The 26586-nt window shown below is 45.0% G+C and overlaps 2 protein-coding genes across 5 annotated transcripts; one reads left to right on the plus strand and one right to left on the minus strand.

Moving 5' to 3' along the window:
• The first annotated feature begins 6489 nt into the window (after nt 1-6489).
• LOC112236129 (proline-rich protein 29-like) lies at nt 6490-11188 on the plus strand. Of its 4 annotated transcripts, XR_006080127.1 has the most exons (8): nt 6490-7109; nt 7218-7291; nt 7739-7829; nt 8022-8216; nt 8601-8722; nt 9465-9615; nt 9733-9803; nt 10319-11184. XR_006080127.1 is itself a non-coding variant. In XM_042307431.1 (4 exons), exons 1-4 carry the CDS (start codon nt 7211-7213, stop codon nt 9267-9269), a joined length of 321 nt encoding a protein of 106 aa, XP_042163365.1. In that variant the 5' UTR covers nt 6490-7210; the 3' UTR covers nt 9270-9289. The 4 variants fall into 4 exon arrangements, 1 of the variants encoding a protein (XP_042163365.1); XR_002951171.2 differs by having other exon boundaries at nt 6491-7291; XR_006080126.1 differs by lacking the exon at nt 8022-8216 and having other exon boundaries at nt 6492-7291; nt 9465-9803; nt 10319-11188.
• An 8879-nt stretch (nt 11189-20067) lies between these two features.
• On the minus strand, nt 20068-23116 carry LOC112236134 (telethonin). The gene is made up of 2 exons (XM_024404711.2): nt 22708-23116; nt 20068-22365 (listed from the first exon to the last, which is right to left on the minus strand). Exons 1-2 carry the CDS (start codon nt 22854-22856, stop codon nt 21975-21977), a joined length of 540 nt encoding a protein of 179 aa, XP_024260479.1. The 5' UTR covers nt 22857-23116; the 3' UTR covers nt 20068-21974.
• Between the last annotated feature and the right edge of the window lie 3470 nt (nt 23117-26586).

Genomic DNA, 26586 nt, shown 5'->3' on the forward strand with positions numbered 1-26586 from the left:
AATACCTTTCCCTATCTCCCCGTCCCTAATCTATCCCCTTTCAAATCTAAATGACACCCAGCCCTAAACCCCCCTTCCACCTCTCCCGAGCAGCATGCTGCCCCCACTTCCTCTCCTCCCTCTTCATCCTCCCCCTCAAATCTCCTTCCACCCTCCTCACTATCCCTTCCACCCCCCAATCTCTCCCTGTCTTCACCATGTTCTGCCTGGCTTCCCACAGCCCCCGTTTAAAGAGACTCATGAGAAGCCAGAGCAGAAACCTGTCCCTATCCGTCCCTCTCGCTCTCCCTACACCTCTCTCTAACCTGGCCCACGTCAATACAAAATCCCCCCTTACCAAACCTAACAACACCCGTGCCCTAGCCCATACTACTCCGGCAGAGGCACAGTCCCAAAAGACATGGCGCACAGTCTCCTCCCTGCCACAAGAGGATCTTGGACAGGTGGGGGATTGCACCAAACTATACCGGTACATGATGGAACGTACCGGCAAGCACTTATGGAGGCTCAACCAATTCAGGTCCTTGAGCCTGTTGTCCAGACCCCGCGCCTGCACTCCCTCCCAGACCACTTCCGAGATGCCCACTACAGGCGCCGGACTCCCTGCCTTCCCGACCTCCTCGTACAGGTGCCTGTGATCTAAACCTACTCGGGCAACTTCAACCTCAGGGTGCGCAATGCAGCCACTTGGCCGCATGACCAAAGTGCCACGGCAGCTGTTCCGCCCGAGGACCCGTGTTAGACCACACCATTACGCTTCTCGCCTGATACGAGAAGAACACCCGCAGGAGGTAACCGGACGGGTGTATCACTGGATGAGCAAGCTCCGTTAACAAGAAAGAAACAAAAATTGCGTCCAGCTTGAGGGGGAAATGTGGTACCCCCCTACCTCCCTCCCCGATGGGACAGAGCATGCGTGCCCTGGCGACCCACTCGCACCTGCCACTCCACATGAACTGAAACACAAGCCTCACTAGAGGCCTCCTCAGACAAGCCGGCAATGGGTAGATGTACGCCAAATACAAAAGAGACGGCAACACATCCACCATTAGGACCAGGACTTTGCCCATAAAAGACAAATACCTAGCCTTCCACATTGCTAGCTTCCTCTGTACCACTGCGATACGCATGTTCCAGTTTAGCGTCGCTGAGCCGGAGGTCTCAAAATGGACCCCGAGAATCCTCAGGCCCCCTCACAGAGAGATAACCCCCCAGGCACATCCGTTCTACCGCGCCATCTACCGAAAAACTTGACGGAAGTCTTTGCATGGTTCAGAACCGCTCCCGACGCTCGGGTGAAATCCCCAAAGATGGCAAGGGACCTTGTCAGGCACGAGTCCTTGCACAGCAGCAAGGAAGTGTCGTCGGCGTACTGCGTCATCTTAACACGCAGCCCACCACTTCCAGGGATCAACAAGCCTTCCACCCCTGTGTCTGCCCTAATGGCAGCCCCCAGAGGCTCCATGTACAGAAAGAAGAGGAGAGCCGAGAGTGGGCACCCCTGCCTGACCCCAGACGAGAGGTCAAAAACGTCACCCAAGTGACTATTTACACTAACTCGGCACCCCGCTCCGACATATAATGTACGAATCCATCCTATGAACTTCTCCCCAAATCCTAATCGACCTAACACTCTGAATAAAAAGGATCTATTCACGCGGTCAAAGGCTTTCGCCTGATCTAGCGCTGCTACCATTAAAGGCAGTCCTCTATCTTCAACCCAAGCGATGGAGTCCCTGATTAACTGTAGGTTCCATCTAATAGAGCGGCCCTCTACCCCGCACATCTGATCCTCATGGACGACGTAGGGAAGGGCTGTGCGCAACCGGTCTGCTAAAACCTTTGCAAGTAGCTTGTAATCTACACACAGCATGGTCAACGGCCGCCAGTTGCCAAGGTCTGTTACTTCCCCCTTCTTATATAAAAGTGACAGCACACCAACAGCCATTGATCCCCCCGGGACCCCCGTCTCAAGGATGGCCTTCAAGACTTCGAGGACCACTGGTCCAAGTATACCCCAAAACTTGAGATAAAACTCAGCCGGCAGCCCATCCATCCCAGGCACCTTCCCTTTTCCCATCCTCCTAAGAGCGCTCTCAACCTCTTCTAGTGAAATCTGGGCCTCCATCACTTCTCTAATGTCCTCCGGCAACCGCCTGGACAAGTGTTCTAAAACACATTTCCCTGCTCTACATCTATTTCCCTTTCCTTAAATAAACCTTGGAAATGATCAGTTGTCACCCTGACCATATCCTCTGGTTCTCTAACTATACTACCATTTTCTTCCCTAACGCCATGCATTACCTTCCTACTCTGTCTGGCCCTAACCGACTTAAAGAACATAGCAGAACAAGTCTCATTGTGTTCTAGAAAGCCACTATGCGCACGCTCCAGGAAAGCTCGAGCCTTCCGCTCCTGCAACTCCCTGAGCTGCGCCTTTAGGGTAGCGGATCTCTCCCAGTCAAACGACCCGCCGAGGTTGCCTGCCTCGTACTCGAGTTCAATTAACCTTTGGATACGATCCACCTCCCTCCTCTCCTCCCTTTTTTCCTCTTGCAATACCCTATTATAAAAGCCCTAATCCTCACCTTAACTAATTCCCACCACTCTAACACCCCCTCGCACATGGACCGGAGGCCTTCAAGCCTCCAAAAGAAACCATAAAACCCGTCAACAAAAGCCTGCTCCTCCAGCACATCCCGATCTAACTTCCAGTACCCCCTACCAAAGAGGCAGACTGGCGACCCCACCTGCAGGAGCACCCCGTCGTGATCCGAAAAGAAAACAGGCAACAGCCGCCCAGACAACTTACCCAAAGACCTGGGTACAAAAATATAGTCGAGCCTCCGCTCAACCCCCCTGGAGTTGCGCCATGTAGGACCGGCCATTTTCGGAGTAGTGTGCAGACCACCATCAACAGACCATGGCAAGCCATTAGCCTGGTAATGGCGCCTGCACTGCTATCCCCCTATTCCTAAATCTGTATTAAAATCCCCCTATCACTAATTTCCTATTTGTGACACACAGGGGCGTCAGACAGTCCACCATCTCCCTCCTGTCTGCCACCACCTGTGGCCCATACACCACCACTAATCTAAATTTACAATCCCTTATTGTGACATCCACCCCTATAACCCTCCCCTGCATTACCACAAAAGAATCCTCCACTTTTACCTCCCTGTGCCCACACAAAATCCCTACCCCGATGAGTGCACCCCCCAATACCCCAAACCGACTCCCCCTTGTCCCACTCCCTCTTAAACTTACTAACATCCCCTCCATCCCTCAGGTGAACCTCCTGTAAAAAACAAAAATCAAACCCCACAACCTCCAAATAACTAAAACCGCCCTCCTCTTAACAAAATCCCTTAAACCCCTTACATTTAAACTAACAAAAGTAAAATTAGATGCCATGAAAAAATAAAATAAAATCATGTAATACACTCAAATTCTAAACCCAGACAGAAAAAAAAAAAAACAGGAGACTCACCCGATGCTCCCCTGCTCCATATCTACCGGTGAGAACACCATCTGTACTCCCGACATCCCCCTCTTCCTCCATCTCATCAACCCAGGATGCAGGAATAGTGTTTGGCTCCGGGGTGCCCTGCACCCTGGGTCTACCCCCACACTCCTCCCCTCCCCAGTGCTGCAGCTGGTTTGGAAAAAAATCGGGAGGCTGAGTCCCCAAACAAAAAACTCCCCACCTCCTCCTGTACCCAGTCTTGAGTCTTGTTATGTGTGTCCCCACCCAACAGAAGTTGAGGGCCTGGGGAAACCAGCAGCAACCCAGAGGTTTCTCCCACCCCCATCACTCTCTTGGCCATCCCCTCCCTCTCACTGTCGGCCAATCGCACCCTCCTCTTCATTCTCTTCTTTGGTGATGGCGGCAGTGGAGAGATACCACCCTCCCCCCCCCGCCAGCTCCTCCACCATACCCCTCATCTCTTCCACCAGGGCACTTTCCCCCCAGTCCACTTGCTCTTCCACCGTCTTCTTCTCCAACACTCCTCCCTCGCTTTCTTCTCTCTCATGCTTCTCCACTCGGTTGCCTTCTTCCGCCGCTTTTCCTGGTTCTCCTACTCCCGTGCCTTCTGTTTCCTTCTCTCTTCCATCCGCCGCTTCTTGCTCCTCCTCCTTCCTTGCGGCCTTCCCCTCTGGACCTGTACTCTGGTCATGAGGCGTGCTTCCTTCCGCTCCTCTTCTTCCCCCATCCCCCGCTCCTGCTCCCCCACCAGCCGCAGACGCATATGACCTCTGACGAGCCGGGCACCCACGCCACAGGTGTGCAGACGAGCCACACCCGTGGCACGCCTTAGGCTTGTCACAATCCCTCGCCTCGTGTTCCTCAGATCCACAAAATCTGCATTTTCTTGTGCTGCACGAGGCGAATATGTGGCCGTAGGCCATACAGCGCCTGCAAAATGGGGGCTGACGTGCATAAAACAACGTCCCCTGTCAGCCCCTAGGGAGAACATAGCAGGAGGATGGAGGTAGCCACCATGTCCCTTTGGGTCCTCCCTGAGGAGGGCCTGGAAGCCTCTCCTCCCATTCCAAAACCCAAGGGAGTCTTTGAGGTGCCTTGCTGAGGAGACGTTATCCATGTATCTCCCCAGAAAGGCCCTCACCTCTTCGTCCCTTAACGTATGGGTTGTAAATGTTGACAGTTACAACCCTAAAGTTGTTCTTCGCCAGGCTTGTTATTTCATAGTGGCTCATCGGCCTCTCACCTCCCACTGCTCTTGCCCTTCTCAGGATATCATCGTGTTTCTCCTCTGTATATAGTGCCACGTCGTATGCTCCCTCCAACGAGTTGCCTTGGAAACAAAACACGTCCTTCACCGTCAGCTTTAGAATCCCCATCAATATTATCCTTCCAAAAGTTTCCCGTCCTAAAGGCTCCAACTCCTTTTCCTTCCAAGCAAACCGAATCGTGTTGGCCAGCCCAATCCCAGGGACCGACCGTGTTGATGGATTTAGCACCATCTCCGCAAGGAGAATGGCGCTCGTTCTTTTCTCTTCCAAAACAATGAAAAAAGAAAAACCAAAGTGACTGAGCCTATCTGGTGACAACAAACACTGAGACAGGAACAATCACCCACAAACACACAGTGAAACCCGGGCTACCTAAATATGGTTCTCAATCAGAGACAATGATAATCACCAGACTCTGATTGAGAACCGCCTCAGGCAGCCATAGACTTTCCTAGACAACCCTACTCAGCCACAATCCCAATACCTACTAAAACCCCAATACAAAAACACACCACAACATAAACCCTTGTCACACCCTGGCCTGACCAAATAAATAAAGAAAACACTAAATACTAAGACCAAGGCGTGACACCTCACTAAATGACAGTATCTATTTTAGTTTTATTAATCATATTAAAGCTACTATTTCTGTTTGAAGCATTAGATTTTGCAATCACATGCATTATTTTGAACATGTGTGCCCATAAAAACTGTTTTCACACCATGAGATACGGAGATACGAAATGTTAAGCGGTTACAGTGCACTTCTGAGACCTCCTTTTAAAAAGAAGAGTCCGACAGCAATATCAATACGATTTTTGCCAAATCTGTAAAGACTCCAAGCATGAGAAAGGGTTTCAACTCATTCATTATATTGAATGTATCTATGTTCCCCCTTTATATCTTAATGTGGTCACCTGGGGAAAAAAAAACATATTATTATTATTATTAATGACTTTGTAACAGCTCCAAACAGAGAGAGAAATGCTAACTGGTTCCCTAGTTTATAGAAAGACCCATCAGCAGTTTCCTCTGTCAGTCGTTGACAGTCACTCAATTAGCCCATGTCAGCTAACATTTTATAGATTGCTAGGTATGTTTCTAGCCATGTAAACCTTGTAGTAATCATGGCCAAATCTCAAGGTAAATGCCCAGCAGTCAATTTAGGAAGTAAACTAAAATCACAATTCAATAATACACTATTTTTAAATGTTTCAACAACTTCTCAATAAACTGAAAAGTAGAAGCTATTTATTTCAAAATTGTTTTCGATTTTTAAAATTCAAATCACTTCCTGAATTGACTGCCTTCAATTCGAATTGAGCCCAATCCTGGTGTCCAGGGGCCCTGACCTCCAGGGGGCCCCGTTGATTATATTAGTCACTCTCACTCAGAATTATAGGAATTCGCTTTCAAACGGAAACATTTGATCTCCATCCCATGACAAAATGTGTAGAACTGCAAGAAATGTCTCTATGCCCCATGGCACATTATTTTGGAATTGCAGAACATTCACTTTAAAGCTGCGATTTTTTTACTATCCTCTTCCAAGAGGGGGGGCACTCATATGTTTTGTCCCCGACGTGGTGGGGACAAATAAATCTCACTTAGGGCCCCAAAAATGCTAGAAACGGCCCTGGTGAAAAGGCTTTTTAAAAATAGAGGCGATCATTCCGAGATGGCGCACACATTGATTAATTACACCGTTTGAAATGCTGCGGTGGGGGCGGATGGGATCCGCGTGGGAGACAGTGACAGCATATAGGAGAAGGAAAGAAGAGAGAAACACTGAGGAGGAGAACGGAGATAGCGAGAGTCAGAGCGAAAAACTCGTCAAATGAAAGCTGTAATTAGTGGTCTATGAAGTGAAAGAGAGCTGGCCCAGGTTTATCCCAGGTGTCCGTAATTTAGCCCACTCAATTTAGAGTGAGAGACCTACGTAGCGGCGGCCCACCTGTTCCCTGCCCCTCCCGTCAACATTGATGCATGCGACCATATGGATTTGTCAAGCTTATTGTCTAGGCGCGGGAAATCCCAATTATAGGCTACTTTTGTGAATTCACTCACTTCGCTATATGGAAGAAGGCTACCTTTGTGCCACAGCTGTCAAAATCAATTCAAGTGTGACCACCTCATTTGCTCTTTTAGAAACGTTTAGAACTCGATTATATCATACAGGCCTAAATGCTAAGAAAATAGATGTGATAGAGAGAGTGACTAATTAGTCCTAGTTTAAATATCCCATAGCAGCATAATCATTACAGTAAGTGACGCACCAGCCTATGTGTGCGCAACAACCTGCGCATATTTCTCGCACTTGTTGTTTGCGCTTTGAAACCTTGGCAACCCAACTGGTGAGTGTATACTCCAAGCCTGGGTTGGATCAAAACAAGGTTTATCTTCAGTCACTGTTTACAGCTCAATATTTTTTTTTTTTACCGACATATGAAACTCAATGGCAGGGACAGATGATACTGACCCACAGTTTCAGCAGTGGAACCAGGACGCACAGAATGTGCAGATAATTCAACAGCCTGTAAGTGTCGCCAACAGGGATTTTTTCTATAGCAAAAAAATGCAGTTGACCTGTTTACTTGGCGTATCATAGAGACTAATTCTATGTGATATTTAACACCCACGCTCATTTACAGAGAAAGTTGTCTCTCTATATGCCATTGACTTCATTTGCAGCATCATTAAGGGAGGCATCTTTAGCTTCCAACAGCTGTGATATGAGTTTTGTTGTAATAGCTTGATGAGTCATATCTTCTTGATGCATATCTCCGGCTCACTACCTTGTAGTTTTAATTGGATGTTTTATCACGCATTGCTACTGTTAACTATGTTGAGAGAGTGGGCTGATATTGCCTGCCTCTTAACAGTAGTTCATCCATGGCAGTATTAGATATGGGAGATAGATATTCTCCCTGGCTATATGCCTCCAGTCAGCGAGCCTCATTAAAGTCTCATGTCTCCGTCCCAGGCTTCCCAGCAGCCCACAACCATCCTCCAGCAGCTCCCTGCTGCTGTGTCATCTCCCACTCACTCCATCCGGCCAGGACACGTTAAGCAGGGTGCGTATGGCAGGCTGTCAAGATAACTTTTCAGACAGAGCCCACGTCTCTCAGCTTGCCTGACATGGGTTTCTGCCTCCAACACATGCCTGCAATATTATACAGTGTATTTTCTCACCTCACTCGTTCTCTCTCTGTGTGTGTGTGTGTGTGTGTGTGTGTGTGTCTGTGAAACTGTGAATGTCACTTCAGGTGCCAGCTGGACCTAAGGGCCAGAGCTCAACCATCTATAATGGCGGTCAAGGCTCTTTATGGCACTCCTTCTCCCCCTCTAGCCTCATTGTCTGTCTGTTGGTCGCTCAGGCCAGGGCAGTGATTGTTTGCTCTGACTGACATCCTTCTGGCTGACCTTTCTGCTCTTCTTACTTTCAACTCACTTATATTGAGGTTCATTTCAGTAGTGGCATTCTTTCTGATATTATTCAATGAGTAGTTTGGATTCCTCTCATTTTGACAGAGTTGTATAATATAGTGTCGTTTTGCTAAATGTTGCATCAGGCTGTCGCCAGAGTACCCTGACAAGCAGCCAGGGGGAAAAATATGTATTTTCATATTACTGGAAGGATATCAGACAGAAATTGAGGAAGGGAGAGGATAGAACATTCAGGATGTCAGATTTGATTTAGAACTCGTGATTGGACACCATGCGGGTTGAAACAGGTTGATTGTCACTTAAAGGATAAAGGACAGCACAACAGGCATATAGAAGTTAGCTTCCGTGTGTGTGTGTGTGTGTGTGTGTGTGTAATGTTGCTCTCTGCTATTCTCCAGACCTGGTGGAGCTGATGATGATCCAAAATGCTCAGATGCACCAGGTCATCATGAACAACATGACCATGTCAGCCCTCAGCTCATTTGGCCATTCCCAGTTCCACCCTCCGTCTACCTCTGAGGTACAGTCATTTGGCTATTCCCGGCCCCACTCTCCACCACTGAGGTACATTTACTGTTCGTCACCTGTGCCAACTTATCATCCAGCCTGTCCGTGTGCAGCACGCTCATCTTACATTATTCATCTGAAAACATGTGTTTCAGTAGGTAGAGACATACCTAACCTGATATGACAATCTAGAAAAGAAAACAGACCGAGGTCAGATTGGCTCCTCACATTAGCTAATGCACCTAAAAGTTATTTTTGGAGTCTGTTTTGGGTCACACTGTTCCTTGTCAGTTTAGTGGTTGTGTTGAGGCTCCATAAGCAGTTGGTCATCTAACCCATTGAAGTGGAGAGTGAGGATGTGCCCCAAATGTCACCCTATTCCCTATATAGTGCACTATTAAAAAAAAAATATTAATACAGAATAGGGTGCCATTTGACACATGTTGTGTCTGAATAGGCTGTTTTTATCCTCCCTTCCAGGCCAGCTGGCCCCCAGTGATTTTTTTTTTTTTTTTTTTTTTTTTTTTTTACAGCTCCTGAGTGGCGCATCTCAGTGCTAGAGGTGTCACTACAGACCCTGGTTTGATCCCGGGCTGTATCACAACCGACCGTCATCGGGAGTCCCATAGGGCAGCACACAATTGGCTCAGTATCGTCTGGGGTTAGGGGAGGGTTTGGCAGGGCTAGGACGTCATTGTAAATAAGAATTTGTTCTTGACTGACTTGCCTAGTTAAATAAAGGTTCAATACTGCAGGAGGAGGATCCAGAGGTGTACCACTACCATTACCAGCCTACCTGCCCTACCCAACCTGGTTGCCTCCACCCCTGCCTCACCCTAGCCTGGTCTACCGCAACACCCCTGAACCCCTAGAGCTAGCACCCTCACCACACAGAGACACCACCAGGTGAATCCCAACACAACCCCATTCATAACCCCTACCGTACCCACACTTACATAGACTGATGTTGTGACACAATGTGGGCCGGCGATAACAATGATACGCATGTGTGATGTCATCCAGGAGGGCGGTCCCACCTCCTCCCCCACCCAGCGCTACCAGGACTGTGGGGGCTGACGTCCCTCCAGCAACAGGTACACAACTGGAACACTCTGTACATCTCTGCTATATGTCTGTAGAACACATATCGCGGCACTAGCGTGAACACATGGGTGTCCATAGCAGAACAGCAGATAAAACATTGGGAGGGAGTTACCATAAAAATAGAATGACTCAATAATCTGTGGTACTGTACATACAGAACATTGAGCTGGGGGATGGGGAAGTCTCAAAGGCCTTATTGGGAACGTAAGGGGCTGTGTAACGGTGTTCTAACATGTAGGATCTAACCATATATATCTTATTAAATTACTACTACTACTAATTCCTAATTCTATGGATCTAACATCCCAATTAGCACCCTCTGTTAGATGATGTGAGAGCTCTGTGATGCTGGCTGGTGGAGGATCATAATGATGCTGATGAGGGTGCTGACAGTGCTGCTGATTGCGATACTGTGGGTTATAACGAGGCTGATTATACTAAACACTTGTGAGGAATGTGTTCATCAGATGCATTCCATGTCTCTCTTTGCCTCGCGAATGTGTAGATTACTATGATGCTGCGGAGAGAAGACAGTGACAAGAAGAGCAGAAATCTACAGCATCCATTCATCGTTAGCCTTGTTTTTACAAGATGGAATCATTCTAAACGTGTCACAGTAAACAGAACTACATTTCATTTCTCCATGTTTTAATGTGTGTCTTTTTAGATTTGTTATTTCAAGTAAAGAAAAGGCCAAGATCATCATTGTTCAGCATTGTTCAATGTTTTTAAGCTCACTTCCAGACTTGTACTGTAGCTCAGTTGGTAGAGCATGGCACTTCTAACACTAGGGTTGTGGGTTTGAATCCCGACACCAACCATACATAAAATGTATGACCATAAGTCGCTTTGGATATATGCCTGCTAAATGACATATATTATAGTCGTTTTGGCCTTATTTTTTACATGCATTACACAAAATACCCAGCAGGGTGCAGCATCATCTATGTAATGACAAAGTCAGAGGGCGCTTTTCTGTGATTGTGAGTTAGTTTTTAGCAGGTTGACATTTATTGTCACGAATCTTGATCTGGAGGCAGCTCTGCAGAGAGGTCACAAGCTAACACAGACAAAGTCATAAAATCAGTTTTTAAACCTAACATTAACCACACTGCTAACCCTAATGCCTAGCCTTAAATTAAGACCAGAAAGCTAATTTTTGTATTCATACATGTTTGCGATTTAGACAATTTTGACTTTGCAACTGGCCCATCTTGCGGAAATTGCTCAGTTTTGCCTACAGAGCAAGATTCATGACAATAAATGTCAAGCTGCTTGTTTATATTAATGTCTATCAGCATGTCACTTGTTATTTCAGTGAGTTTCTGGCAAGTTCATATGTACACTACATGACCAAAAGTATGTGGACATCTGCTCGTCAAACAGCTCATCCCAAAATCATGGGCATTAATATGAAGTTGGTCTCCCCTTTGCTTCTATAACAGCCTCCACTCCTCTGGGAAGGCTTTCCACTAGATTTTGGAACATTGCTGCAGGAACTTGCTTCCATTCAGCCACAAGAGCATTAGTGAGGTCGGGCACTGATGTTGGGCGATTAGGCCTGGCTCACAGTCAGCATTCCAATTCATCCCAAAGGTGTTCAATTGGGTTGAGGTCAGGGCTCTGTGCAGGCCAGTCAACTTCTTCCAGACCGATCTCGACAAATCATTTCTGTATGGACCTCTCTTTGTGTACGGTGGCATTGTCTTGCTGAAACAGGAATGACGGCGAGCTTTGCACCACTCCAGCGGACGCTTGGCATTGCGTATAGTGATCTTAGGCTTGTCTGCAGCTGCTCGGCCATGGAAACCAATTTCATGAAGCTCTCAACGAACAGTTCTTGTACTGACGTTGCTTCCAGAGGCAGTTTGGATCTCAGCAGTGAGTGTTGCAACTGAGGACAGACGATCTCTACGTGCTACACGCTTCAGCACTCAATGGTCCCTTTCTGTGAGCTTGTGTAGCCTACCACTTTGCAGCTGAGCTGTGGTTGCTCCTAGATATTTCCACTTCACAATAACAGCACTTACAATTGACCAGGACAGCTCCAGCAGGGCTGACATTTGCGTATTGACTTGTTGGAAAGGTGGCATTCTACTGCCAACAGGTGTGGCTGAAATAGCAGAATTCACTAATTTGAAGGGGTGTCCACATACACTAAATATACAGAAGTATGTCAAAAATATGCATATTTTATTGCATATCTAAGCATATTCCTTGAGCTGTCTGTATCCTCCAGAAGAGTTGTTATTTTTTTTAAAGAAATTAAATATGGTTCTCTGCATCTCTGCTAAAATCTGGCTAAAAGATTGAAAGGAATGTGAATTATTCAGTACATTTTGTTATTGCTTGCTTTTCTAAAGTTGACCAATCTTACCAGCAGGCATGCCAGCTAAGATTGATAGCCTGACTTGACTTCTTGGTAGCTAGTTAAGAGGATGGGAGATTAGGAACCTATCTGGGCTAAAGCAAACTTCATAAAGTTGCTAGGTGGCTAGTAGTATTACAGAGAGACAACAAAATGAACAACAATTATATATTTTTCAAACAGGACAAATCTGAGGGGGCCACTGTGCCCCCTATGAGCATGACGCCTTTGAGCGTGCATGCGTACGTGTGTGTGTGTGTGTGTGCAGTGGGTGCGTACAGGGATGTATTAATGAGTAGCAGTGGCGTGTATTCTTGGATGCCAAGGGAAGCCAGGCTTCCCAAAACAAAATTAACAAGATACAAAATAATTTGTTATTTTCTTTTATCTTTCATCTCTCTGTGTTTCATAAATGTCCTTCAATTCGCAAAAGGCTGAATGTATCTCACTGGAGAAAGCATCCGAGTGAAAGAAACAGAGGCCCTCTGTCTCAGTACGTGTAGCCCATCTATCTGATGCTGTCTGGTCAAAAAGAGTATGACATGGTTGTCGCTCGTAGCATTGAATGCAAGGAAAGCTAGCGAGCATTTGGCCTCCCTTGAAATTGAAAAATAATAATAATAATAGCCAATCAGCGTAGAGCAACAGAGACAACGTTGACAGCACTAGCAAACATTTGTAAACCGTTGTAGGAGGAATCATGGACCAAGAACAGGAATTTTGGAACAGGTAGACAGAAAGGTGAGTTTCTGAGGAGGAATGGAGGTGGAGTAAGTGGACAAAGACGTTGAAGAGTATGAGGAAAGCAGAGGTTGGATTTGAATCTGAGGAAGATGGCGATAAACATGGAGATGGGGTGTCGAAGAAGATTGGTGTCAAACAGAGTGACCCGTGTGCCAGACTTGAGTTCTGGAGATAAAATGGAAGTGAATGAGGGCAAGTTAAGTGAGGTGGAAGGTGTGGTGAAGACCTCGGAACCTGAGCCTGGCATCAATGAATAAAGAAGAATCTGGTCCAGTAGGAGTGACATTTTTGGAGAAAGTGGACCCTTGCCTTTTGGCGGATCCATTTGTGGTTACAGGGTGGGTGAGAAAGGAGTTGGGTGCAATTGAATCAGTGAAGGTAACCTGTAGTGGACTTGTGATATTTGTTTGTGTTTCTTCTGACCAGAGGGAACAGGCGCTCTGAGTCATGCAACTTGGGTCAAGATCAGTGCTGGGGATGGAAAATGTCTGGTGCGAGAGGGGCAGGTTGAAGTAGCCAGAGTCAGAGCAGTGGAGGAGGTGTAGTATGCTGTGGCAGTGAAGAAAGTAGAGGAGGATGGGTCAAGGGTCAGGGATCCTGAGATCCCAGTGATTAGTAGATTTGTGCCAGCTTAGAGGGATAGACCAACGAGTGATGTATGCTTCAGTAAGGCTGGCTTCTTAGCGTTCTGTCATCAGAAGAGTTACAGGGTGTGTTGAGTGGGGGTGTCCCATCCTCTCATGCTATTGGCATGGTGCAGGAGCAGACGGGGTCAAAGTAGTGGAATGGGGCAGTGGGTTTTTAATGGGTGCAGGTGGCAGCTGCAGAGAAGTACCTGGGTTTATGAGATTTTACTGCAGATATAAGATGTTCTGAGGTATTTAATGCGTATGAAATAGTGGGGTATACAGTTGAAGTCGGAAGTTTACAGACACCGTAGCCAAATATATTTCAACTCAGTTTTTCACAATTCCTGACATTTAATCCTAGTAAAAATTCCCTGTCTTAGGTCAGTTAGGATCACCACTTTATTTTAAGAAAGTGAAATGTCAGAATAATAGAGATAATGATTTATTTCAGAGTTGATTTTTTCATCACATTCCCAGTGGGTCAGAAGTTTAAATACACTCAATTAGTATTTGGTAGCGTTACTTTAAATTGTTTAATTTGGGTCAAATGTTTCAGGTAGCCTTCGACAATCTTCCCACAATAATTTGGGTGAATTTTGGCCCATTCCTCCTGACAGAGCTGGTGTAACTGAGTCAGATTTGTAGGCCTCCTTGCTCGCACACGCTTTGTCAGTTCTGCCCACACATTTTCGATAGGATTGAGGTCAGGACTTTGTGATGGCAACTCCAATACCTTGACTTTGTTGTCCTTAAGCCATTTTTCCACAACTTTGGAAGTTTGCTTCCATTTGGAAGACCCATTTGGAAGACCCAAGCTTTAACTTCCTACTGATGTCTTGAGCTGGTGCTTCAATATATCCACATAATTCTCCTCCCTCATGTTGCCATCTATTTTGTGAAGTGCACCAGACCCTCCTGCAGCAAAGCACCCCACAACATGATGCTGTTCTTCGGCTTGCAAGCCTCCCCTTTTTCCTCCAAACATAACATAATTATGGCCAAACAGTTCTATTTTTGTTTCATCAGACCAGAGGACGTTTCTCCAAAAAGTACGATCTTTGTCCCCATGTGCAGTTGAAAACCGTAGTCTGGCTTTTTATGGCGGATTTGGAACAGTGGCTTCTTCCTTGCTTAGCAGCCTTTCAAGATATGTCGATATAGGACTTGTTTTACTGTGAATATAGATACTTTTGTACCTGTTTCCTGCAGCATCTTCACAAGGTCCTTTGCTGTTGTTCTGGGATTGATTTGCACTTTTCGCACTAAAGTACGTTCATCTCTAGGAGACAGAATGTGTCTCCTTTCTGAGCGTTATGATGGCTGTGTGGTCCCATGGTGTTGCGTACTATTGTTTGTACAGATGAACGTGGTACCACTGGAATTGTGATATACAGTGAATTATAAGTGAAATAATCTGTCTGTAAACAATTGTTGGAAAAATAACTTGTCATGCACAAGGTAGATGTCCTAACTGACTTGCCAAAACTATAGTTTGTTAACAAGAAATGTGTGCATTGGTTGAAAACTGTTTTAATGACTCCAACTTAATTGTATGTAAACTTCAGACTTCAACTATAGGTGTAGGGTTGGTTGGTGGTGCGATTTTTAACATTTTTTCGTTTTTATTTTACTATCAAAAATGGAACGTGATTGACACTACCGCACAGTAGGTGGCAGCAAGCACAAACAAAATGTGCAACTGCCATGATACCAAAGAAGAAGATGGTCCTGGCTCACCCCCCAAAAAAGTGTCAAGGGAAGCCAGTTTAGATTTGGCTTCACATCAGTCACATCACATCAGAAACCAAACTTCATTGACAGAAAAAAACAATAATTGTTGCATCTCACTTTGTCATTGTCCTCCGGTGCTAGCTAAAATTGTCCTTTCCTAAATTAGCCATGGATGAAGATAGGGATTATGGACTGTAGTTTTACTTAATTCTCTGTACTTGCCAATGATTATAAGGGTGATTCTGATCCAACCATAGATTCATACATTGTTCCCCTGGCCTGGGAGAATGGAAGTTCAACATGTAGCTAGATGTAAACTCAGAAAAAAACGTCCCTTTTTCAGTACCCTGTCTTTCAAAGATAATTCGTAAATATCCAAATAACTTCACAGATCTTCATTATAAAGGTTTTAACACTGTTTCCCATGCTTGTTCAATGAACCATAAACAATTAATAAACATGTACCTGTGGAACGTCATTAAGACAGGCAATTAAGATCACAGTTATGAAAACTTAGGACACTAAAGAGGCCTTTCTACTGACTCTGACAAATACCAAAAGAAAGATGCCCAGGGTCCCTGCTCACCAGCGTGAACGTGCCTTAGGCATGCTGCAAGGAGGCATGAGGACTGCAGATCTGGCCAGAGCAATAAATTGCAACGTCCATACTGTGAGACTCCTAAGACAGCGCTACAGAGAGACAGGATGGACAGCTGATCGTCCTCGCAGTGGCAGACCACGTGTAACAACAGGATCGGTACATCTGAACACCACACCTGTGGGACAGGTACAGGATGGCAACAACAACTGCCCAAGTTAGAACAGGAATGCACAATCCCGCCATCAGTGCTCAGACTGTCCGCAATAGGCTGAGAGAGGCTGGACTGAGTGCTTGTAGGCCTGTTGTAAGGCAGGTCCTCACCAGACATCACCGGCAACAACGTCGCCTATGGGCACAAACCCACCATCGCTGGACCAGACAGGACTGGCAAAAAGTGCTCTTCACTGACGAGTCACGGTTTTGTCTCACCAGGGGTGATGGTCAGATTTGCGTTTATTGTCGAAGGAATGAGTGTTACACCGAGGCCTGTGCTCTGGAGCGGTAACAATTTGGAGGTGGAGGGTCCGTCATGGTCTGGGGCGGTGTGTCACAGCATCATCGACTGAGCTTGTTGTCATTGCAGGCAATCTCAAATCTGTGTGTTACAGGGAAGACATCCTCCTCCTTTATGTGGTACCCCTCCTGCAGGCTCATCCTGACATGACCCTCCAGCATGACAATGCCACCAACCATACTGCTCGTTCTGTGTGTGATTTCCTGCAAGACAGGAATGTCAGTGTTCTGCCATGGCCAGCGAAGAGCCCTGATCTCAATCCCATTGAGCACGTCTGGGACCTGTTGGATTGGAGGGTGAGGGCTAGGGCCAATCCCCAACAGAAATGTCCAGGAACTTGCAGATGCCTTGGTGGAAGAGTGGGGTCACAACAAGAACTGGCAAATCCGGTGCAGTCCATGAGGAGGAGATGCACTGCAGTACTTAATGCAGCTGGTGGCCACATCAGATACTGACTGTTACTTTTGATTATGACCTTGCCTTTGTTCAGGGACACATTATTCCATTTCTGTTAGTCACATGTCTGTGGAACTTGTTCAGTTTGTCTCAGTTGATGAATCTTATGTTCATACAAATATTTACACATTAAGTTTGCTGAAAACAAAACGCAGTTGACCGTGAGAGGACATATCTTTTTTTGCTGAGTTTAGTATGCTAATGTTAACTAGATGGCTGGCGCATCATTGTCTATGAAAGTAAGTTAGGCTAGCAAGCAAGCATTTTATACCGGTAGTCTAGGACAATAAAAACTAAAAGTGTGTACTGTATGACAGTACACACTGCCTTATTCAGGGGCAGAGCGACAGATTTTTACCTTGTCAGCTCGTGGATTCGATCTTGCAGCCTAGTCCAATAAGAACTAGGCTACCTTCCACCCTGTTTTTATCTCTGTTGTTCTAAGTCAATAGCTGTTTAGTAGTCTGAAAATGTTGGGGAAACCGTGAGGACTAGAAAACAGCAACTATGGAAACTCAAAAATTGGGAAAAAAACGTTGGTAGGACTTGACTGGACAAGACGAACTGGCAACAGACAAACAGAAAATGCAGGTCTACAGTAAATACACAGGAGATATAAGGGACAAATGGGATACACCTGGTGAGAGGGGTGAAGTAGATAGATTACAAGAGAATTGAACACTTTTATGTTTTGACAGGCGTTCACAGTGACTCTGCATTCTACCGTACTTCACCACAGTATGACCTCCCATGACCCCTGAGGGTTTAAATGTACTGTGATGAGTACACACGGGGGTTGGAAGGCAGGAGATTAAAAGCAAATTGACTCCATGAACCCTGAAGGTGATGAAGAATTACAACCAAATCTGGGGTCAGTCTTACAGCACATACTGGTAATTCACAAAATGGATGGATGGATCAATTCAATCAAGTTAGTTACACAATATTGATATATGTGCTAGAATGCATGTACAGTTAGTGGATGGAGTAGGAGATATGGGATGAGGGCTATCTGATGGACTGAGACTAGTGGAGTCCGTGTTGTGTTGAGATTTTCCACATGAACTTCACTCTCCGTGTCAACTGACATTCCTTGGCTACTGGAGGGGAGTTTCATGACTTGGCAGCGTCTATGGTAGATTCTGTCTCGGCCTGTTTGGGGTGTGGCAGATAGGTTTTAGGGGGGTGGTAGAAGTGGGTAATATTCTAGATAAGGGGGGAAAGGAAGCAGACCAGATGACCCAAAGATCTGATAAAACAGTGAGGGATTAAGAGCTCAGAGGAGAATAACAGGCAGATACGGCTGTCTCTCTGTCTCTTTAGTGATAGCAATGTTTACCCTGCTAATAATACCTAGACCCCTACACAGAGCCATACTAGACACCATAACAGAGAGACAAGGGGTGGGCAGAGAAAATGATGGGAGAAATGGAGAGAAAGACCGAAAGAAAGGGAAGTGTGAAAAAATGAACAATCCCAGTTGGAGAAAAAGTAAACATGAAGGGACAGGGGAGAGAAAGTAGTAGAGGTTACAGTATGTGGGTCGAAATTGAGCTCAGGTGCATCCTGTTTCCATGGATCATCCTTAAGATGTTTCTACAACTTGATTAGAGTCCACCTGTAGTAAATTCCATTGATTGGACATTATTTGGAAAGGCATACACCTGTCCATATAAGGTCCCACAGTTGCCAGTGCATGTCAGAAAAACCAAGCCGTGAGGTTGAAGGAATTGTCCGTAAAGCTCAGACAGGATTATGTTGAGGCATAGATCTGTGGAATGGTACCAATAAGTTTCTGCAGCATTGAAGGTCCCAGTGGTGTCCATCAGTGGCCTGCATTATTCTTTAATGGAAGAAGTTTAGAGCTGGCCACCTGGCCAAACTCAGCAATCAGGGGAGAAGGGCCTTGGGCAGGTGGGGTGACCAAGAACCCGATGGTCACTCTGACAGAGCTTCAGAGTTCCTTTGTGGAGATGGGAGAACCTTCCAGAAGGACAACCATCTCTGCAGAACTCCACCAATCAGGCCTTTACTGTAGAGTGGCCAGACGGAAGCCACTGCTCAGTAAAAGGCACATGACATCCCGCTTGGAGTTTGCCAAAAGGTATCTAATGGACTCTCAGACCATGAGAAACAAGATTTTCCAGTCTGATGAAGTCAAGATTGAACTCTTTGGCCTGAATGCCAAGCGTCACGTCTGGAGGAAACCCAGCACCATCCCCATGGTGAAGCATGGTGGAGGCAACATCATGCTGTGGGGATGTTTTTTAGAGGCAGGGACTGGGAGACTAGTCAGGATCGAGGGAAAGATGAATGGAGCAAAGTACAGAGAGATTCTTGATGAAAACCTGCTCCAGAGCTCTCAGGACCTCAGTCTGCGGCGAAGGTTCACCTTCCAACATTAGAATGACTCTAAGCACACAGCCAGGACAATGCAGGAATGACTTCGGGACAAGTTTCTGAATGCATGTGTGCTAAGCTTGTAACATCATACCCAAGAAGACTTGAAGGATGTAATCGCTGCCAAAGGTGTTTCAACAAAGTACTGAGTAAAAGGTCTTAATACTTATGTAAATGTGATATTTCTGTTTTCATTAATTTTTTTATGAATTTGCAAAAAATTCTAAAAACCTGTTTTTGCTTTTTCATTATGGGGTATTGTGTGTAGATTGATAAGGGGGTGGGAAACAATTTAATAGATATCATTATGAGGCTGTAACGTAACAAAATGTGGAAAAATCAAGAGGTCTGAATACATTCCAAATGCACTGTATAAACAAGAATTCTGTAGAGATGTCCAGCTCAGTCAGTTTACAAGTTTTACGTTTCCATCCTTGTGGTAAGATGTTAGGCACTAATTGCATCACCCTGTTGCAGGGGAACTTTCAGGAAATGTAAAACTTGTAGTGTATTTGAAGTTTGACAAATCTTCTGAAGTTTGAAATTTCCACTTTGAAATTTCAGACTTGATTTTCAATACAAAAAAAGATATATAAGCCCCCAGTTCAGCTGTTGCTGCCTGAACAGAAGCCTGTAGGTGCAAGGTCATGAGTTAGCCATGTTGTTTACAGCTGATAATCAGTCAGGCGTAGATTAATCTATCATCACCACTCCCCATTTACTGTGTGTGTGTGTGTGTGTGTGTGTGTGTGTGTGTGTGTGTGTGTGTGTGGTCTTTGTGATGGTTGTATTAAACAGGTTAACACAGAAATAAAGTGAAAAGCACTTCAGATTTTATTATACAAAAATATAAACCCAACACATGAAAACAGATAGTGGAGAGTGGGATAAGTTGAGCCAAACGGGTTAGTTGTTTCTTGGAAGCCATACACCAAATTAATAATTTGACAAAATATTTAGGAAGAGGTCATAATTTCATGGAGTCTGTGAAAAATGGTATTATACATAATTTTGGGTCTCTATAAGCTTCAATATGAGGTCCTAAACCTAGCATGAAAGTGCATCCTTGTAGCTGTGTGGGCTGATTTAGTCAAAATGTTTGCCTTGGGGTAAGTTGAGCCAATGGCAGTGGGGTAAAAATGGTTCTATACATAATTTTGGGTCTCTATAAGCTTCAATATGAGCCAATGACAAGTGTTAAAAGATGCTTCAAATTATTACAAGACAAACAAAAAGTGATTGTGGTGGTGTTGAATTGTGTTTGGGAAACAGTTAGTGGTAATATTTCATTCAGTACTGAAATTTGTAGATGGCTTAACTTACCCGGCCCCCGGCTCAAATAAGTTGTGCCAAGAGACCCCTTTTTTTGGGGAAAATTACAATGTTTACATGAATTCGATTTATTTCCAGGGATACACAACATCCTGAAATACATGTTGACATCTTTGTTAGAAAGAATATTATATTTCCCTTGACCGAGTGATGCTGAATGTAAGAAATGGCTCAACTTACCCCACTTTCCTCTACAACAGTAGAGACTCACATCATTCTGTATGATCTGTTCACTAACTCTACCAGATACATCAGATGCTGTACTTCAGATGTCAACATTATCACACAGCTAGGTGGGCAGATCAGCTCAAACACTGTCAAATGACACGTTGTTTTAAATATATACAATAAGTCTTGATCATACAAGTAGTCAGTCTATATCAATGACTTGAGTCCTGACCCGGGACCATCCAGACATGTCAGCACACACAAACCTCCCACTGGGCACACACTGGTTGAATCAACGTTGTTTCCACATCATTTCAACGAAATGACATTGAACCAACGTGAATTGACGTCTGTGCCCAGGTGGCTCCTTTGTCTGGGTTCCCAGTGTGGGATCATGTTGTACCGTTCTGTCCTCTCACCCAGGATTAGAGTGTGTCAAGGACTTCTGAAGGTCTGGAGGTTCACCAGCTCTCCATTCTTACAAAAGAAGAGGGATGGATGCCAAGGTATGTTGAGCCCATCCCTCCCTGCGTGCCCACTTTCTTGTTCCTCTCTACAGTTCCAATTCTCTTCTGCTCTCTCCCACTCTGTCCCTTTTGAAGCGTCTTTGATATCTTCATATTTCCCTTCCCTCACCTCCCTCATCTGTGCATCATTCCACATGAATATATCAAAAAATACATCCTCATAAGCACATTGTTTGAGCATATTAAATGTCCTGCTGTCTCAATACTGTGAGGTGTCATTGCCATAATATGACAATGCTGTCAGAATGTACCACTGCACACAATGCGGTCAGAATGCCATACTATGCTGTGTGGCTTATCCACAGCTGGCTTTAGCCAGGCAGGGGGGCAGGGGCAGTTCATTCAGTGTGTAGACGTGACAAGGACAGTCTGGTCTTTTCCAGTCAACAGGGAGATTAGTTGATGGCACAGCTGAAACACACCTTTCTGTCAATCAAAAGATGCCATCAGATCTCTAAGCAAATAATACCTTGTATAACAAACAGTATGAAATTGGACATGTCCCTAGTATACATGTAATACTAAATGAAACAGGAAAGGTATACACTGTGTGACGGCACTACTAGGGAATAGGGATGGAATAAATGTCACTAGGAATAAATCTATATACATCCCTCCATGCTGTTATCTGATGGGCTGAGCCCCAAAGTTAACCTTTCACTCTAACGTCCATTGTTCCTCTCCTCTTCCTTCACCCTCTCTGGGCCTCCTGTGACACGGAGCGGCCCAGTGCTTTGGGCGCCTTGGCGAACTCCATCCTGAGTGGCTTGGCGGGAGGCAGGTCCTGTGTGATCTCAACCACGGCCCTCTTGCCAGGGCAGACACCGTCGGAGATGGGGAAGGGACGGAGGTCCTCCTGGGTGTGTGGTGCTCCGCGACCCAGCCGGATGCCCAGCTGTGCAGGGGTGAAGATGGGCAGCGGCAGGGTGTTCCTCTTGGGCAGAAGCTGGTGCTCTCTCACACCCCTCTCCACGGTGCCCACTCTGTACACCCCTGAGGGACAGGCCTGGGCCAAAGAGCGAGCCTCCCACTGACGAGTGTAGGTCTCCCTACGAGAGTCATCGTTCATGTTCATTGTCTGCCTGTGGAGAGATGAGACCGACACAGTTAGGAATGAACAGTTGGACATTGCTCAGTGATTTTCAAACTCTAATCTCTCTCAGTATCAAGCTGAGAATCCTACCAGCAAAATTAAAATCATTGCATTTTACAGTCAGCTGATAGATTAGCCTGACAGTTATTATAACTAAGATACATTATACAGTAGGCTAATCTTGAGGATGATGACTCACAAGGTAATATAGGAGAACGTCTTGCTTTATTGTTATTGGATATTTTATATAAGAAGAAATTACTTAATGTTGTTCAATATGTTCTATCTACCAGAAGTAATTAATACAGTTTGTCAAAAGGCTGTGTCTCACCTGTCCATGGCCCGGGTCTTCATATTAACACTGTTCCAGTCAGCTTTGTAGCTCTCCCTCTGAGCCTGGTTCTCTTCATGTACGCTGCAGGCCAGCTCAGCCCCCACCACGGCCCCAGCACGCTTCTCAACAACGGTACACACCTGCATTATCACGGTTCTGTGTGGGTGAAGTTCTGTCCTTATATCGGTTTTTATCACCTCCGTTAGCTTCTAGGACTCCTCTATCTATCTGTCTGTCTTGGTGTCTCTGTGTTCGGTGTTCTTCTCTCTGGATTATCTGTCTGTCTGTAGTTGCTAGCCAAGGTAATCTGTGATGGTTCAGGCAGCTCTCTCCTCTCTCTTGCCTCTGTGGTGATGGTGATGGTCTGGTGGTCTCTGCTGTCTGTGTCTGGGAACATGCCCGTCTATCTCCTTTATAGAAGCCCTGCCTGCTATTTCTAAACCATGTTGTCACTCCACAGCTAGTGTGTGCTGACACCTGACACCAAGAGCGGCCCGTCCCTGACTTTGTCCCGGGAGTTAGAACTGACTGACTCAGGGCAGCTGTTGAGGAAGAGAGAGAGAATGAGGTGGCTGGGGGAGAGAGGAAGAGAGAGGGAGGTGGCTGGGGGAGAGAGGAAGAGAGGGAGAGAGAGAGAGAGAGAGAGGTGGCTGGGGGACAGAGGAAGAGAGAAGGGTGGATGGGGGAGAGAGGAAGAGAGAGAGAGGGAGGTGGCTGGGGGAGAGAGAAAGAGAGTGCGGTAAAGAAATGGGAGTGGGTGTGTTACCGGTAATTGTACTCAGAATCCCCTGATCCCCAAATTATACCCCCAATCCCCTCTATAATCACCCTGACCTAACATGCTAAATTGAGGGGCATCCGGTTATCAAATGAAGTGGCAAATTTCCCTCTTAAGAGCACTATCAGACCCAGTGTTCAGAGACATGTAAACACACACGAGCACACAGGGGTGAGGCTTCTGAGAGCTGGCATCTGAATAGCGCTTAGGTCTTGATGTACATATAGCAACCGGTGGCAGAACACTAATGTGGAAAGAGATCAGCCCATGCTAATAATGCTGGGCGCTGAGGGGAAACTCTATTGCCTCAAAAGAGAATACATAGATTGAGCATAGAAAACATTAAGAACTCTTTCCATGACATAGGTGAATACAGATGAAAGCTATGATCCCTTATTGATGTCACCTGTTAAATCACTTCGATCAGTGTAGATGAAGGGGAGGAGGCAGTTTAAAGAAGGATGTTTAAACTTTGATACAATTGGACATGGATTGTGTATGTGCCATTCGAAAGGTGAATGGGCAAGACAAAAAATGTAAGTACCTTTGAACAGGGTATGGTAGCAGGTGCCAGGCGCACTGGTTTGTGTCAAGAACTGCAACACTGCTTAGTTTTTCAAACTCAACAGTTTACCGTGTGTATCAAGAATGGTCCACCACCCAAAGGACATCCAGCCAACTTGACACAACTGTGGGAAGCATTGGAGTCAACATGGACCAGCATCCCTGTGGAATGCTTTCGACACCTTGTAGAGTCAATGCCCGGATGAATTGAGGCCGTTCTGAAGGCATAAGGCATGTTTGGTATACTCAGTGTACATATACTGTACATAAACATACAAACAGATTTTGAAACTGACAGTTATCTTGATAGCTAGCAGTGTGAAACTAACAGTTATCTTTGTAGTTAGCAGTGTGAAACTAACAGTTACCTTGGTAGCTAGCAGTGTGAAACTGACAGTTGTCTTGATAGCTAGCAGTGTGAAACTAACAGTTATCTTGGTAGTTAGCAGTGTGAAACTAACAGTTACCTTGGTAGCTAGCAGTGTGAAACTGACAGTTGTCTTGATAGCTAGCAGTGTGAAACTAACAGTTATCTTGATAGCTAGCAGTGTGAAACTGACAGTTGTCTTGATAGTTAGCAGTGTGAAACTAACAGTTATCTTGGTAGCTAGCAGTGTGAAACTGACAGTTGTCTTGATAGCTAGCAGTGTGAAACTAACAGTTATCTTGATAGCTAGCAGTGTGAAACTGACAGTTATCTTGGTAGCTAGCAGTGTGAAACTGACAGTTATTTTGGTAGTTAGCTGTGTGAAACTGACAGTTACCTTGGTAGTTAGCTGTGTGAAACTGACAGTTACCTTGGTAGTTAGCTGTGTGAAACTGACAGTTACCTTGGTAGTTAGCTGTGTGAAACTGACAGTTACCTTGGTAGTTAGCAGTGTGAAACTGCAGGGCTTAGGGTTGTCTCTTCCTGTAACCCTGGAGAGCCCTGGCATGTACGGCCTGGCTATATTTGGGGTAAAAGTTCCTTTTAGAGACTCAAGATCAAAGGTGATGTTCTGTAGGCAGGTGGTCAGTCTGTTTTGGATAAAGCAAGGCGATACGTGCTACAGAACAGATACCAGGCTAAGGCATTGACCAAGGGACCAACTCTTGTTTTGTATTAACTACGGTAAGTAGAACACAAGTCAGTTTTATTTGACTGGAGTACAGTACCTTGTGAATCTGTTATCTACCTTATTAGCTGTGTTGTAACAGTGTTTCTTCAGTCATGGACTGTGACTTCTATCTCTGATTTATTAGTCTGATGACAGAGACCCACTCCAGCCAAGAGTCTCTCAGGTTACAGCCTTAAAGATTTCTCTCTCACGCACACACACAAAACGCACACAAACAATACACGTACACACATACACACACACGCACACATGAAATGTTGCCTAGGTGTCACTACCAGCCACTCTTTCAATGACTAACTCTTCCGCATCAGGCACTGATGTCATCCAATATATAACACTTGCATAGCAAGAATACATGTATCTTTTGCTTTCAAATTAATATTGAAACTAGATATTAATCTATTCTTCAATGTACACTATTTTACACAGCTGCACAGTTATCGGATAATACAAACAATTATTAAGTATTGGATTCGTTCCTCTCCCTCAACTTGATCTAATACATTAATTATGAGTTATTTGTTTCAATTAATATATTCATGTACATCATTTAGTTTAAATGTCCTCAAATAAAATCTTGTAAAAATGTCCCCTAAGTACAGCAATATATTCCTATTCTCATGTCTAAGACATGTACTGTAATGACACAATGTATGTAAGATATCACATTGCAGACGCACACACGCACTCACACACTATGTGTTATGCAGCCATGACAACCATAAAATGTCACTTCAGTTCAGGATTCCAATTGCAGAAACCTAGTACGTCTCGAGGCATACTTATGCAATGAGATCATTCTCCTTTTCAAAAAACAGAACTAAACACATTTTGACATTTAATAAGATAATCACTCAGTATCTGTTTAGACATTTGATACGATAATCACTCAGTATCTGTTTATACATTTGATAAGATAATCACTCAGTTTCTGTTTAGACATTTGATAAGATAATCATTATTTTTTTACACTCATTCACCTAGCACATACAGTACATTAGTGACTGTCATATGAGTCAGTGTTACAGCTTTTTTTTATCGCTATGGTGCTATATTCACTAATATATGGTGAATTTGAAAAACTGTTATTACAAAACACCAAACTGGTAACATTTGTAATGCAAGTAAAGAACAAGAAGGCCTGCACACTGTTAAAGCTCCCAATTCATCGCTTTTATTGACAACGTTTCGACCCGAAACAGATCTTCATCAGGACAAACAAACAAACCGAACGCTCACATCCCAAAATATACAAATTTCACCTCACATGACCACTAAGCACTTGATGCACAGTGGGTGCAAAAACTATTTGTGTATCTCTAATAATTCGATATCAATGAGATGGGTACATGTAGTAGTAACAGAAAATAAAAAGTAGGAGAGACCCAGAAGGCAAGACAAATCGAAGTGACATAT

This window comes from Oncorhynchus tshawytscha, linkage group LG27, assembly GCF_018296145.1.
Source record: "Oncorhynchus tshawytscha isolate Ot180627B linkage group LG27, Otsh_v2.0, whole genome shotgun sequence".
In the NCBI taxonomy this organism is placed as follows: domain Eukaryota; kingdom Metazoa; phylum Chordata; class Actinopteri; order Salmoniformes; family Salmonidae; genus Oncorhynchus; species Oncorhynchus tshawytscha.

Coding starts and splice junctions, on each gene's coding strand:
- LOC112236134 (XM_024404711.2), bottom strand. CDS start 22,856: ATGCAGGTGTGTACCGTTGTTGAGAAGCGTGCTGGGGCCGTGGTGGGG. Junction 22,366..22,707: donor AAGACCCGGGCCATGGACAG/GTGAGACACAGC, acceptor ATCTCTCCACAG/GCAGACAATGAACATGAACG.
- LOC112236129 (XM_042307431.1), top strand. CDS start 7,211: ATGGCAGGGACAGATGATACTGACCCACAGTTTCAGCAGTGGAACCAG. Junction 7,292..7,738: donor TGCAGATAATTCAACAGCCT/GTAAGTGTCGCC, acceptor TCTCCGTCCCAG/GCTTCCCAGCAGCCCACAAC. Junction 8,723..9,242: donor ACCCTCCGTCTACCTCTGAG/GTACAGTCATTT, acceptor TTTTTTTTACAG/CTCCTGAGTGGCGCATCTCA.